The sequence below is a fragment of the Parambassis ranga genome, chromosome 13 (genome assembly GCF_900634625.1).
Source record: "Parambassis ranga chromosome 13, fParRan2.1, whole genome shotgun sequence".
NCBI classification, from domain to species: domain Eukaryota; kingdom Metazoa; phylum Chordata; class Actinopteri; family Ambassidae; genus Parambassis; species Parambassis ranga.
Genome location: NC_041033.1, coordinates 3,345,344 through 3,360,028, shown reverse-complemented (window position 1 = coordinate 3,360,028; position 14,685 = coordinate 3,345,344). Strand labels below are relative to the sequence as shown.

At 41.8% G+C, this 14,685-nt stretch overlaps 1 protein-coding gene across 18 annotated transcripts in view; it reads left to right on the top strand.

The window, feature by feature from the left end:
• The window catches only part of myo18ab (myosin XVIIIA b), a 91,725-nt gene that overhangs the window by 23,109 nt on the left and 53,931 nt on the right, over positions 1 to 14,685 (top strand). For 9 of the 18 annotated variants that reach the window (XM_028420397.1, XM_028420394.1, XM_028420395.1 and 6 more), the window contains 17 exons: positions 198 to 307; positions 703 to 735; positions 863 to 2,095; positions 3,799 to 3,861; positions 5,068 to 5,205; positions 6,000 to 6,065; positions 6,607 to 6,694; positions 6,954 to 7,060; positions 8,464 to 8,640; positions 8,748 to 8,958; positions 9,080 to 9,222; positions 9,324 to 9,424; positions 10,139 to 10,202; positions 10,343 to 10,487; positions 11,889 to 11,900; positions 13,394 to 13,564; positions 14,570 to 14,660. In XM_028420397.1, coding sequence (XP_028276198.1) covers positions 269 to 307; positions 703 to 735; positions 863 to 2,095; positions 3,799 to 3,861; positions 5,068 to 5,205; positions 6,000 to 6,065; positions 6,607 to 6,694; positions 6,954 to 7,060; positions 8,464 to 8,640; positions 8,748 to 8,958; positions 9,080 to 9,222; positions 9,324 to 9,424; positions 10,139 to 10,202; positions 10,343 to 10,487; positions 11,889 to 11,900; positions 13,394 to 13,564; positions 14,570 to 14,660 — 2,882 coding nt within the window. In that variant the 5' untranslated portion in view covers positions 198 to 268. The remainder of the gene's footprint in view (positions 1 to 197; positions 308 to 702; positions 736 to 862; positions 2,096 to 3,798; positions 3,862 to 5,067; positions 5,206 to 5,999; positions 6,066 to 6,606; positions 6,695 to 6,953; positions 7,061 to 8,463; positions 8,641 to 8,747; positions 8,959 to 9,079; positions 9,223 to 9,323; positions 9,425 to 10,138; positions 10,203 to 10,342; positions 10,488 to 11,888; positions 11,901 to 13,393; positions 13,565 to 14,569; positions 14,661 to 14,685) is intronic. The other 9 variants (XM_028420399.1, XM_028420391.1, XM_028420398.1 and 6 more) reach the window with 6 other exon arrangements.

Below are 14,685 nucleotides of genomic sequence, written 5' to 3'. Positions count from 1 at the left end.
AAGGATTCTTGTGTTTTCATTTCTTTTAACCTCTAATCTCTTGTTCATGCTCTCTGTAGATATTACTCATCGCTTTGCCATAGACACATGGCTCTGCTTTTAGTGTGAATTCAGTGAATTCAGTGCTTCATGTCACCTGAAGATCCTTGTTTCTGTTCATCTGTTTCTGTGTAATCTCACCATTCTTCCTCTCCTAGCTCCCCTCCTCATCCTCCTTCTTCCTGCTCTCATCTCATCCATCACAGCCCATGACAGCAGATAAGCCAACATGGCATTCTCATCTCGCTTTTCCTTCTGGGAGCAAAAGGGAAGTCTCATTTGGACACCTAATTGCACTCATACAATGCATGGTGTTACACTTTTTTTTGCACTGCATACTGGCATGTGTGTCTTCTTTTAGTGCTTCCATCACATCAAGAAGACACTTTGATAGCTTTCACTCAGCATTATGTTATAGTAGCTTACCGTTTGCTGTGACTTAGTGCCACGTTTGTGTGATTTGTTAAGCATTTATCCAAAGCACTTCTCATGAGTGCATCAGATTTTGTTTCTAGAACTAGTAGGATTTTGTACTGCAAGAATGTGCAGAGGAGGGCCTCTCAGAAGCTTTGCATGTTATGAAGTTTGCACAGTGTGTAATGGACAACTTCTTGCAGTGTCAAGGTTTTGATCTGGTTTCCTGTTTTATATCAACACATTTAGATCAAAGACGAAAACAAGCCAGGCAGCAAAAGTGTAAGTACTATACATATTAGAGGTCTAGATTCTTATATTTTTAGTCATTGGAATCATATTGCCGCTTTCTTACCAGCAGTCAGGTTTTGTTCACAGCCTGATACCTCCCTTTTTTCTCTCTGAGTAGTCGGATAATGATGGGCTGACCAGCCGGGCCAAATCCGTGCCAGCACTAGACCCTGGTAGGGGGTTATTCCGGGCAAAAAGTCCTCCACCAGTCTCAACTACAGAATCCTCAAACCGGGTCAGGAGTCCATCCCCTCCAAAAGTCAGGGCACCTGTTAAAGTACCAGAGCGTTTTAAAAGCCCTGAGCCACCACAGTTCAGGAGTCCGGAACCTCCAAAAAATCTTCTGAGCCCAGAGCCAGCCAAAATTAGTGAGCAGCAACAAAATGGCACAGTGGGCAAAAGCATGGTAAATGGTACAGCCAATGGTAGTGTTCTAGGCACCAACCAGATGGATTCAAACGATGACCAAGGTGTGACGCGTAAGAAAGTAGTGAAGGTGGTCCGTCGTGTTGTCAGGAAGGTCTTACCCACAGAAGAAGATGATGCCACCGTGCAGCCACAAAAATTCAACAAAACACAAGAAGCAGCTTTGATGGTGTCTGCTGAACCAGTTAGACCAGCACCAGGACCCGCACCTGTGTCAAAGTCCCATACAATTCCAGGATTTTCTTTTAAACATGATGTCATTAAAACAGAAGAGAAAGATGACATTTCACGAGGATTGACGAACCTCATGGTCAGAGGCAGGACAAGGGAGCCCCGTGTACGAATACGCAAGGAGGAGCGGCCAGAAAAAGCAGAGATTGAGAAGATCCATGAGTTGACAGAGGAAAAGGTTGAGCCGGAGGAACCAAAAGAGGAGCCAAAAGAGGATAAAACCACCTCCAGTGTCCACCACCTCAAGTCAGAAGAGCTTTACCACAAACCTACAACCTCTGGTCCAGTTGTAAAGGAATTCATATCTCCTGTGGCTGCTGTAAACCCAACCAGCACAGCCTCTCTTGGTGCAGCATCTTCCAAACCAACTCATTCCAGACCTTTATCTCTCCCACCAGTTGTGGGCTTCATCCCACCTCCTCAACCCACACCATTATCTCCACCTCCTGGCTTCATACCTGCACCCCAACCAACTGCTGCTGCTGCAAAACCCACAACAACAAATCCTCCTCCTTCTATTACCCCAGTGACCGTAAAACCTACCATTTCTCTTCCATCACGCTCTGTCCCAAACACAAAATCCTCAACACTCACTACTTCCGTGAGGCCTGATCCACCCCGTCCTAGTCCTGGTCCTCTGTCTCCCCCTTCAGGAATCATTCCCAAACAACAGCCTGCTGTCAGTCAACAAGAGGTAGTGTCCACACTTCGCACGTCTGGTCAACATTTGGGGTGCTGGTGTGGAAAGTGCATGGCCATTTGAAGTGCATGTTTGGAATACCAGAACACTGTGGTGTTTGCTAACTGGAACCAGTGTGGCAGAGTCAGGATGGTGGGGTCATTTGATTTAATGTTCGAGCTAAGAAAGCTTTTAGCATTCTCCTAGTCTTGAGTAGGAGAGAATGCACACAGTGCTGGCTGTGGTGTTTTGAAGGATGATCCTAAATCGAGAGGCGTCTTTTGACTGCAAGTGATAGTAGTATCATATAGAGGAGTGTCCTCTTCATCAGATTATTTTTCCGATCCTCAGTCTGTTTTTACTTTTACTGTCCATTCCTTTCTTCTTATTTATCTTCTTATCCTATTTAAACAGAATTCATCTGCAATGTTAGCCAGTCAACACTGAGCCCCATCTCATAGTTTTCAGGGCCCATCAGAAGTACCTACCCTGAAGTAATTTTTACTCACCCTAAAAATGGCCCCCGTGGGCAAAATTCTGTAATTAGAAACACATGGAAAGGTTTGGACCACTCTATAATGACACTGTAGTTCCTGAAACACACCTAAGGAAGCAAGGCTTGAGTAAGACCTCAAACCTTTAGCTACTTGATAGATGGTAGGAATAGAAGTCTGAATACCTGAGCTGCTCTGATTTAACATGATAAATCTTCCAATCACTATTGATTTTTCTTGTTTTACAGCTCCTATTCTACCTAAAATGTTGCATGCTTTATATAAATAAGTCCCCCTTTTTGAATGCCTTATTCCTGCTAGTCAGAAGTTATTGAGGTCTTATCCTGTCCACAATTTCTTTGCCACAAATTCCTCTTTAACTTGATAATTTTTCAACTTGCTTTTGCTGTCAAAATAGCATGTTGTTTGTTTGTTAGAGGCTGATGAAGCTTGTGTGGTTTTGCAGATTTTGGGAGCAGGCTGTTTTGAGATTTTTGGAGCTTTAAACCTTTTTTGTGGCAGTTTTTTGTGGAAAAAAAGCAGGGAGGACAGTTCTTTAGTTTTCACCCCTGAGACGTCGCATAGCAGAATGTAGCTAATAAGGCCTGTTTACAAAGGCAGAGTCCCACCAGAGAATCATCCTTCAGTAGCACAGCATGTTTAGTCACCAACGGGGGACCGGTGTAGAGCCAATTACTGCACTGTTGCATTCTGGGAGAAGGACTCAGAGGAAAACCTGTCCACGAGTACAAATAGCACAACACTCCAGGAACTTTACAGATGGCAGACAGTTGGAAAAACGATTTATTTTCTGGATTCTGTTTGGACTCTTTTCTGAGCTAACTTGGGGACACATGCCATTACTGATGCTGGTCAGACACTGGGGTCTCTCTCTTTTTTTGTTGTGTAATTAAACTGATGCTAGCTGTCAGTTGCATGACCTAAGGTATTTGTGTTTTTAGAAGTTCTGTTAATATGACTGAAAGTAGATGATGATATTGTGCACATGCAGTTTGTTTGAAGCACTGGCGTTTACTCTTTACCTCACAGTACTACCAGCATGGTCTTTTTGAATTTCTCAATAACCCAAACTACTGTTTGGTGTGTGTAACAGAGTACAGAATATCCAGCAGCCTTTTTTAAAAATGTGTGCATGGAGGTATAGGCTTTGATTCATCTGCATCAGAGAGTTTAGAGTCAATGTGTTGCTGCTTTGATCTGTAGGCGGCACCGCTCAGTCCCACCGAGGAGGCCCAGATACGCCTGATGAGGATCTTCAATGCTCCTGTAAATCCCTCTCTGCTGTGCTGTGCTGTTCCTCTGCATTGTATCAATGTCTTGTATTGTCTTTATGTTTGTCCTCATCTTTCAAAACTTTGCACCAACTCCATCCCTATGATTCTTAACTTTCACACAGAGATTAAGCCCATTGAGAAGACAGTAATATAAAGAATGCCAGGGAGTTATGCTTGGATTGCCCATCTATTGTAGTGTACTGTTATGTTTTTTCTACATCTCAGCGTAGGCTAACAGAGCTTTAGCTTCCCTGACTCATTGATTGCTCCCCTGGGCTGTTACCATTCATCACCATGCCTAACATACTTAGTTTAATGGTGTATATTTACAGAGACACAGAGCAAAGGAAAGTATTAGCAGGGTGTCTGTTGCCCTCATGACAGGGGCAGAACAACTGCTTTGCCACTTACTCATCATGTAGTATATATAATCCCAGCTGCTGTGTCCTTGTTTCATTAATTGAACTCTTTATTTCTGTTACAGGAAAGTTTGCTAAACACAATTTTAAAGTCAAGTTAGTAAGCTGAAGTTAGTCAGAGAAAAGGTACTGCAGTAGTTAGCAGTACACTTACACTTTAGCCTTAGACTTTAGAGTTTAGTGGTCAAGAAGAGCAAGAGAAAATGACTGTACATTAAAGAACTGAAAGTATTTACAGGTGTACACTGTGAAATGTGACCTTAATAAGTTTGCCTAAAGCTGAGCCAATGTTATCAGCCAATATTGGCCTGTTACAGATATCAGCATATGCGTCATCACAATGATATAGTGATATAGAATAGTGATCAATATAGATATCGGAGCATTTTACGCCCTGCTTGTAATGTACTTCTTATCATAACCATAACACCTTTCACCAAACAAGTTGTACAATTTGTTCTTTTTTTACTTTACATTCTCATTGGCCAATTTACAATAACTAGTTTGAGCTAACCCCCCCCCCCCCCCCCCCCCCTCAAAAAAAACTCACCTACGTTCCATAGTTTTCCGTTGCAAAGCTTTTCTACTTTTCCATGACTTCGTCTCCTGTCCATTTCCTGTTGCTTTTATGCTCTGTAGTTTCTCCATCCAAAGTTCCATGTTGACCTTGTCTTCTTTTTCTCCTTGTTCTTCCCCTCACTCCCTTTTCCTTCTCTCCATGTCTCACTCACCATGCTTTTGCTGGCTGTCGTTCACTGTGGCTGCTCTTTGTGGCTAAGCTGGAGCCAGCAGTCACTGTTTCGTCTTCTGTCCAAGCCCCCGCTCCTGCAGCCCCGCAGCCCCTCCATGTACCACAGCCCTCCAGTCTTCCTCTGGGCCTCCTGGCTGGAATTTGCACTCGTGTGGCTTGTCAGAGTGTAAGGCCTGGAATCCTTCTAACTTTTCTCCCATATTTTCCCTGTCTAAGACATCGGAATGACTTTATTAAGCTTACAGGCCAAGTCAGGCAATGTACTATTTTGTGAACCATGTGTTTTAAAAACACTTTGCTGAGCTGCAAAATAGGAACAGAAAGGGTAACTTTTTATTATTTCGCATGACTGAACATATTTTGGCCTTGTATATACAGGGGAGGGAATGGAACCACCTTCATGTTCAGTATCTTGACGTTTTAAAAATAGTAACGGAAAGCCAAATGTTGACATACATGAAGTAATATAATAGGAGTGTCAGGTCTTTGTTTGGTGATCATAAGCTGCAGTGGCATGATGTAAATTCCTTTTTTTGTTAATGACACATCAGGCTGATGATAAGAGCCTGCATGAGCTCTGTCTGTCTTTTTTTCAGAAGCTGGCATGGTGAGTGAGTGGTACGCTGTGACGCATGCATGTGTGGTGTTCCTCTCCTGATTCAGATGTTTTCAGTGCGCTGATGTCTATTTATAAATATTGATGAATATTTATGACTCTGACACTATTGTTGTCATGCAACTGTTTTGTCCCACTGACTGATAAACATGTAATTTTAGAGCTTCCATAACCAGTCAGGGTCATACTTTTCCTTTGACAGGTGTGCTTACTCAGATGCAGCTATAAAAGACATGCATTGTCATTTTTTGGAATCTGCTTCCCTATTTGTGTGTGTCAGTATTATATGTGTCGCTCATATTTAACTGTGACCTTTGACCTTTTCATGCTGGCTAAATCACCAGGGATCCGTAGAAGAGGATCCTATTGCCCTACTACAGGCATCTCATGCTGCAGCTAAGCAATCCCAGGTGTGGCCTGCACTGTGCTTGCACTGTGTGTGTGTGATTACACCACCACCCCGTCCCATCATCACCCTGCACTGTGGAGTGTTGTTGAGTGTTGTGCTCTGTCCTCTTTTGCTTGCAATGTGCAGTGTGTCCTTTTCACATTTCCCATTTAATTGTAGTCATATTTGAGCAGCTATTAGTTTTTTTAATTACCTGATTGCTTTTTTGTTTTGTGCCCCTTTTCACACATCTTCCCTTTGTGTTCACTGAACCCAGCTGGTCCCTGGTCTTGTTGTTTACCAGGGTTACGTTTTGGTTTGAAGTTTCCACACATGCACAAGCACACATTCTCATACACGACCCTAAAGGGGCATGCAGTGCTCATTCAGCTGCATGGTCATCATCTTGACAATCATTTTCAGCATGTGCTGGTATCAAACTGGAGATAATGGTGGTTGCACAACAACCCAGTGTGACTACGATCGATTTTGCCAAAACGATTGTTTTGGCAAAACAAATTTCATCCTTGCTGCGCTGTAATTTATGTCTTATATCTTTACAGGTGAAGACAGAGGAACAGATTGCAGCGGAACAGGCCTGGTATGGATCTGAGAAGGTCTGGCTTGTCCACAAAGATGGCTTCTCTTTGGGTGAGCAGAGTGTTAGAATTACACACTATTACACTATAAGTAACACTATACAAGTAAAAGTGTGTATGTGCGTAGGTGCGTGTATGAGTGGTGCCTATTTTAGGTGCGTGTGTGTGGGGGTCTTATTTTATTTCTGTAAAGCACTTTGTGTTGCAGTATTCTGTATGAAAGGTGCTATATAAATAAAGTTTTGATTAATTGATTACACTATAAGCATTTTTTCCATCCGGCTAATGATTATCAACGTCTTTTTTTCCAGCCACCGTGGTGAAAACAGAGGCTGGGTCCCTTCCAGAAGGCAAAGTAAAAATCAAACTCGAACATGACGGGACAGTACTGGATGTAGATGAAGATGACATAGATAAGGTGAGATGACAAAGTAAATGTCCATATCTACCAAGCGGCAACCTTCGGGGCTCAAAGTGGAAGCCCATGTGGAAGTGTCAAAACTTGTAATTCACGCTGCAACAGCTGGGGGTTGGCTCCAAAAGCGAGTAATTTCCCATAGACTCCCATGTTAAAATGGCCGACTTCACAGCAGAAATTAACATGTTTACGGCCTGGTACAAAAAACCACTCTGGTCTCAGATGATAGGTTCTCTTCTAGTGTCAATTGTAGGGGGGGTGAATTTTTTTACAACCCACTCGTTTCAATTGTATTCGGACTTAAAATTACACATAATTATGGGCGTTGCCGCTTGAGTGACAGACAGTTGCCGTATCACAGCTTGAGTTTCCTGCTCCCACGATCGCCCGCCCCCCTAAACCCCGCTCGTGCTCCCCCTCTTTGTCCATATTTGAGAGTTTTGGCGGACATGACGCTGTCAACATGGCGGCGGTCATCACGTCCCGGAACCTCCCACCGAGCCTCAAAACGGCTCTTCAGAAACAAACGGGTGACGTCATGGAAGCTCTGTCCATAGTTTTTTACTGTCAATGATATCTACACATGTCCACTTTGTGTCCGTGTTTGCATACAAAATCTTTACTTATTATTTAAACCTTATCATATGATTATGATAATTTAGCATCACAAAAATTCATTAGGTTGGATTTTTGCAAATATTTGTTAGGAAATCATGTGAGATTGTTGCTAAGAGTAAAAAGATAAAAGAAAAAGATAAATTCCCTTAAATACTTTGTCTCAGGCTCTGAAAATGGCCCGGGTCCATGAATCACCATGTGACAGACACAGAAAATTATTGATTAATGATCTGTCTTTGTAAACATGCCCCTCAGTGAAGGCAGATATTATATTTAAATATGACAAATAAAGAGCTAACCTGAAGCTAAAGAGCATCAGCAGCACTCCATGTGTAGGAAAGAGGAGGTCATGTCTCCACCTGTCACTTAGTCTGGCTTCACAGATGGCCACAGAGCATAGTGACAACCCTCTGGAGTAACAGGATAGCTTGAGGACAGGTCAGAACAGTTTGGCAAACGTTACTTGTCCACAGTGCTTGCAAAGTGACAGTCATTTGTGTACTTTTAGAGCAGATCGTAAAGTAAAACTTAAGTCTTATTTACCCCTTTCCATACTGAATGGGGTTTTCCATGTGGCTCTCAATACTATTGATACTCCTTACTTGACCCTTAAGTGCTTGAACTCAGATGTAGTTTGACCCTGGATCACTTTACTAAATGAGCTTCAATTTCAACTATTAGTCCAGGGGGTTTCCTCACTCACATGTAACGTTCTGTATCAATTTACCCATCAAAGAATGCACTCGTTGCACTTCTGTGATTGTAATCTTACTGTCCAACTGTAGGCTAACCCTCCGTCATATGACCGATCAGAGGACCTGGCCTCACTGCTCTATCTGAATGAATCCAGTGTAATGCACTGCTTGAGACAACGCTATGGAGCCAACCTCATCCACTCCTACTCTGGACCCAACATGGTGATCATCAACCCTCTCAGCACACCTTCCATGTATTCTGAGAAGGTAAAACTGATATTATTATATCCATACCCATATTTTTGGAATAAACTATCAGCAGATGAAAAAAAATGTACATCTCCCCTCCCCTCTATTTTTCATCCTTACATAAGGTGATGCACATGTTCAAAGGATGTAGACGCGAGGACTCTGCTCCTCATATCTACTCTGTGGCTCAGTCGGCCTACCGCAACCTGCTCACTACCCGGCAGGATCAGTCCATTGTGCTACTGGGCAAGTCTGGCAGTGGAAAAACCACTAACTGCCAGCACCTGGTTCAGTATCTGGTCTCCATTGCCGGCAGCACTGGTAAAATCTTCTCTGGTGAGTCTGCAAATAAGACAAGCAAACCACTGGTTACTCAGCTACGCAGTTTTTAAGAAATAACTCCAATATGATTTAGATTTTTAGTTGTATTCATGCCCCCTCTCCTTTGCCCCCTCAGCTGAGAAGTGGCAGGCTGTCTACACTATCCTGGAGGCTTTTGGTAACAGCTCCACCTCTATGAATACCAATGCCAGCCGTTTCTCCCATGTTGTATCTCTGGACTTTGACCAGGCTGGGCAGGTGGCCTCTGCCTCTATCCAGGTAACTGACCAACAGTTCCTACTGTACACTTTTTTTTTACTTGCTAATATCTGTTGCAGTACTTTACGAAGTAGAAACTCATGTTGTCTCCTCCTGATTAGACAATGCTGCTGGAGAAACTGAGGGTGAGCAGACGACCTGAAGCGGAGTCCACCTTCAACGTCTTTTACTACATGATGGCCGGAGCTGACAACACCCTCAGGTGACCCCACTAACACAGCGTTATAATAGCAGAAATATGAGGTTTGCTGCATAATAATAATATGTGGTGCAAGTTGAAAGATGAACGGTTTCAGTTGAGCAGAGGTTATGAAGTCCATGAGACTAAACTTAACTTGAGTTGATTCCACTAAATAAGCCTCTCCTGCAGTGCTCTCTACATTCCTTTTTGCCACTACTGCTTCTTTCATTATTCTCTAAGCAAAAATAAGAAAGACCATCTGTTTTATTGGATGTCTGTTACTCTCTTGTGGCAGGTTCCTGCCAAAGAATCCAGGTTTTCAATTTGATTTTAGACGATTTTGGCTGTTGCTGGGGCTGTTGCTGTGTGTCAAATTGTCAAATTGTGCACTTCTATATTTATTATTGCTATGTTGAGTGCACAAGTGCATTAAAGTGACTGGTATGGCAATTTTTAGTGCACATGTGAAATGGTACACTCATCTACAGTTAACACTGTAAATGCTGCCTGCACTATATAAATGCAACAAGACGTTATTTACTCTTGTCAGGAGCCATAAATATGTTTTGTGGTTTAGCTTGGCAGATTAGCCAGTTTAATATTGTATAAGCATTGTCTATTATGTCTTTGACCATGTTTGGCCCCCATTCCCTTTGCTTACATTCTCTTTTTTATTAAGTTTATCATAAATTATGTCTTTTATTGAAACTAATATAAATGCATCCTGTCTTTTAGAACTGAGCTGCACTTTAACCACCTGGCTGAGAACAGTGCTTTTGGCATCCTCCCACAGTCTAAGGTAATAACACTGAGCATTTTGCCGAACCATTTATGCAGCCTGTTAATAAAATGTGTGTAATAAATTGCTGCTGCATTTCGACCTCTCCTTTGAGATCAGTAACATATGATCTGATGATGATCTGATTTGATCTTCTTAAGCCTGAAGACAAGCAGAAAGCCTCGCAGCAGTTCACCAAGCTGCAGGCAGCCATGAAGGTGCTGGGCATCTCTGCTGAAGAGCAGAAGGCCCTTTGGCTCATCCTTGGGGCCATTTACCACCTGGGGGCTGCAGGAGCCACAAAAGGTAGGAAGTCTCAACAGACTAACTGCAAACATATGAAAGTCTTATTATTTATGTGTTTAAACCTAGGTACTGACACTGAATTTGATGTATGGCTCTTGCATGTCTTTAACAACTTTAACAACCCACGTTTGTCTCCTATATGGTTCAGAGTTCAGCTTAAAATAAAAACTGTAATCTCACCATGCCACAACCAATTCGTTGATGTTTGAACAAGTGGGGTCACACTAAAAAGTCAATTCATTCACATGCTGGAAAGGTTTTAATTAAATAAACAGTTGAAGGATATTGGACGTTGGTGCTCATTTCACTGTTCATTAGCCATCTTAAGAGAAATGTCTGCCGTAGTTCAGAGCGTTGTTAGATCATCAGAGAATTGGGAGCCTGTGGGGATGAGTAGAGATGGCCCTGACAATGTGTTAGCAACAACTGGACTTTAAAAGCTGCAGGAGGGCAGTGTAAAATCTACTACAAGTTGCTTTTTTATTCCGCAGCTGCTTGTTTGATTGTAATTTCAGTCATTTTACTGTACATTGTGTAAATAGACTATTGAGACAACATCATCAATCATTAGACATAGTGCTTCCCAATGGTTTTTTAATGCACAATTTATTTTGTTGACTTCTTCTAGCTGTGGTTTGTTGTTTCTAAAGTAGTGCAGGACTTGTATTGCAAAAATAAGCCCATGCTGACTAAACATGTTACACCTGTTCATTTCACTGAAAAAAATTACTCCTCTGCCTGGTAATGATATGTTAATGTCTGTCCTCATGACCTGATGACAACAGGTAACTTCTGTTATTATATATAATTATATATACATATATATATATATATACATGTGTATATATATAAACTGCAAACAATGAAGTCCAAATCTTTGCTGCCAACTACCACTAGGTGTCAGGCTTGACATTTGAATGTGCTGCTTTAGGCTACTGAGCACAACAACACAACCACTACTAGGACCACATTTATCAAACTCATGACAACAGGTCTCAGAAAGGCCAAACACACATGATTCCATGTTCCCATATTTTTGCAAATGTTGTGACTTGTGTCTGACTGGACCTCACCTGAGATTGAATGAATTGTTTTTTTCGCACCTTTGCTTTATAAGGACAGAACATGTTGTGAGATCGCAGTCTGCACTGCACATAAGACACACCACAACGTATCATTACTCTCCTCTGGTATAAAACAGGGATGTGCTATCCTAACAGTGATAAGTCAGACTTCTTAGTTTCCTCTTCCAAAGCATGATGGTGGGTTGTCTCTGTCGTTCAGTGCTAATATTTGTGTTTTCCCGTGTCTGTGATGAATTGATGAATGCATAATGTGTGTGTCATCTCTAACTCCCTTTCTTTACTTGCATGTTTGCATGCTGCGCCCTATCAAACGCAGACGGAGATGAAGGTAAAGGAAAAACAACACACAAGTTAACTGTTTTTCACTTAAAAAAACTTTTTTATTTTTTTTTATTTCACAGCCTCTGTGGTTTGCTGTTTTTTTTCTCCTCTCTTAATGCCTTTATCATTCCTTCCAGGCCTTAAGTCATTAGCATTTTTATTGTCTCCGCTTCTCCTTCCCCTCTCTTTTCATCTCTCTGGTGTTTTCCTGTTTGCTTCACAACGGCGCTCCCCGTCTTGCTCTTTTCTATTCCTTAAGATGTAACTCAAGGGGATCAGAACTTCGATGTCCCTTTAAACTGCGCTCTCTGGTGGCTCCCCATGTCGCTCAGATTTGACTCCCGAGCTCCTGTCACACTACCAATGTGATCTGTAGCAAAGCAAAAAAAAAAAAAACCACATATTCTCTTTATAGACTTCCTACAACAGAACTTGCATTTCCCTAACAAGTTTCTGCTTGGCACAGACACTCTCTGATTGGCTGGCTCTGCTTGCCGACATGTTGCCTTGGTTAGTTCTAAACCACATGGGCTTTGATTTGCCTCCAGACCAAACAGAGATGCACTTCTCATTTAATGCAGGCACAGACTGTGAGTCAGGGTATGATCAATAGTGATTAACAGGCTAAGTCAGAGTTGATGACTTTGGTATGATTTTATTTTAGATTTCCTAAGGCCTACAGTACAAACATATGGAGTCTGAGATGCTTGAGAGAAGGAGCAGAACAGAAAACCGATGGTCTGAATCAAATCCTAAAAAAAAAACTGGGATCAGTGACAGGATCAAGATACCAAGAGACCAATGTTAAAAGATTGCCACTCGCACTAACATGCACAAGGACATTTGAACTCTAGGTGTTACTAGGTCAGTCACACCTGTGCACTGACAGCACAATAAAGCACATATGAGATATTATAAGGTAATAGAGTATTCACTTTTTGATGGCACCCATAGCATGTACATAAGTAATAAGTGGAAGTGTGTGAACGCACTCATGAGGCTAATTCGCATGATAGCGCAAACACATACAAACACGAGCCCATATAAAGTAGCTTTTAAGCCATTTATATACATAATGGAGAACAGTAATCCTGTTTAATGCACAAAAAGTCAAAATCAGATGTGTTCAGACAGTTAGAAAAACAGCCAAATGTTCTGATGATGAAGAAACTCCAATATCTTTAACACCTTAGCTGTCAGTTTTCACACAGTCCTTCCCCCGCATCCAGACAGCATATCTCCTGCTCCTGTCAGCTGCACAGAATATCTACCATGAGAAGTGCTTATCTGGGTTAAAGGCTGAGACTATGGCTGATAGCGTATAGTTACACCATTATAAGTTTATGTCAGCCACAGTATAGCCCTGAAACAGCAAAAGAATCTGACAGACTTTTCTGATGCATGCTCATCCTTCTTCTTGTCTTTACTGTACATGCCATCTTCATCGTGTTTGTTTCTCAGGCTATTTCCCGTTTTAAATGAAAGTATTTTACTTTTTAGTGGGACGTCGGCAGTTTGCCCGCCACGAATGGGCCCAGAAGGCTGCCTACCTCCTAGGCTGCACCTTGGAGGAGCTGTCCTCTTCTATCTTTAAGCACCAGGCCAAAGGACTGCAGCACTCCACCTCCTTCAGAGGAGGACCTGACGAGGCCAGCCAGGGTGACAGCTCAGGTAAAAAAAAAAAAAAAAATAACCACGCCATAGAGTTGTAAACCTTCTTTGATGGATTATTTGACCAAATGTGTGCTCTGCTGTGATGACACAAGGCTGTGCCAGTTTGCAGTGCTTCAGACACAGTATTGCAGTTATATTGGAGAATACAGTTGGTGGGCAAGGTCACAAAAATTTAAATAAAAAGCACAGAGGATGCAGGTGGGAGGAATAATTCATCATTAATGAGTAACATATTAGTTACATTCTCTCAAATAAGAATCTTTTGTTTCTGTTAGGCACAAATTGGCAGACAGTTTGTTTTTTGTTGTTTGTTTAATTTCTGTTAAGCAAATACAAGTTGAGATGAACATCAAAATGTAACTTTTTTTACTGTCATTAAATATTCAGCAAAAATGAAGCCAGATGAAGTTTAATACTGCATCCCCTGTTTCTGCTTCCATAGGATTTGATTAGCTGATTAGTACTTGAGAATCAAGGTTTTGGAATGGCCTAGTCAAAGTCCAGACTTCAATCCAATTGAAATGCTGTGGTGGGACCTTAAGAGGGCCGTGCATAAGAGAAGGCCTAAAAAGTTAATGAACTGAAACAAGATTGTTGAAGAAGAATGGACCAAACTTCTTTTACAATGATGTGAAAGGGATACTTAGTATTGCCCATATGTTTTTTTTTTACCTTTTGGCTTAATTTTTCCTAATAAATAATGACACAGTGAAAAAAGTGATATGATCAGATGATTTTGTGTTATGATTTTACACAAAAAGTATAGAATTAAAACAAGACTATATGTCATCACACATCCTGCTAAGAAACAACAGCAAATCTAACTCTTGGTCTGTAGAACTGATTTATTCAGATGACATCAGTGGCTATCTGTGCATCACTATTACCCAGGACAAAACACATTTAATTGCCAGCTGTTACTGCTGTTCAGTTATCCGGGGTGTGGACATCACACATGTTGGCTCTGACCTGTTGTCTCTCGCCTCCCTCTTTATCTCTCAGGCTCTAAGGTCACAGCTCTGGAGTGTTTGGAGGCCATGGCATCAGGACTCTACTCGGAGCTCTTCACTCTTGTCATCTCCCTTATTAACAGGTTAAGCCCTCTAAATATCTCACTA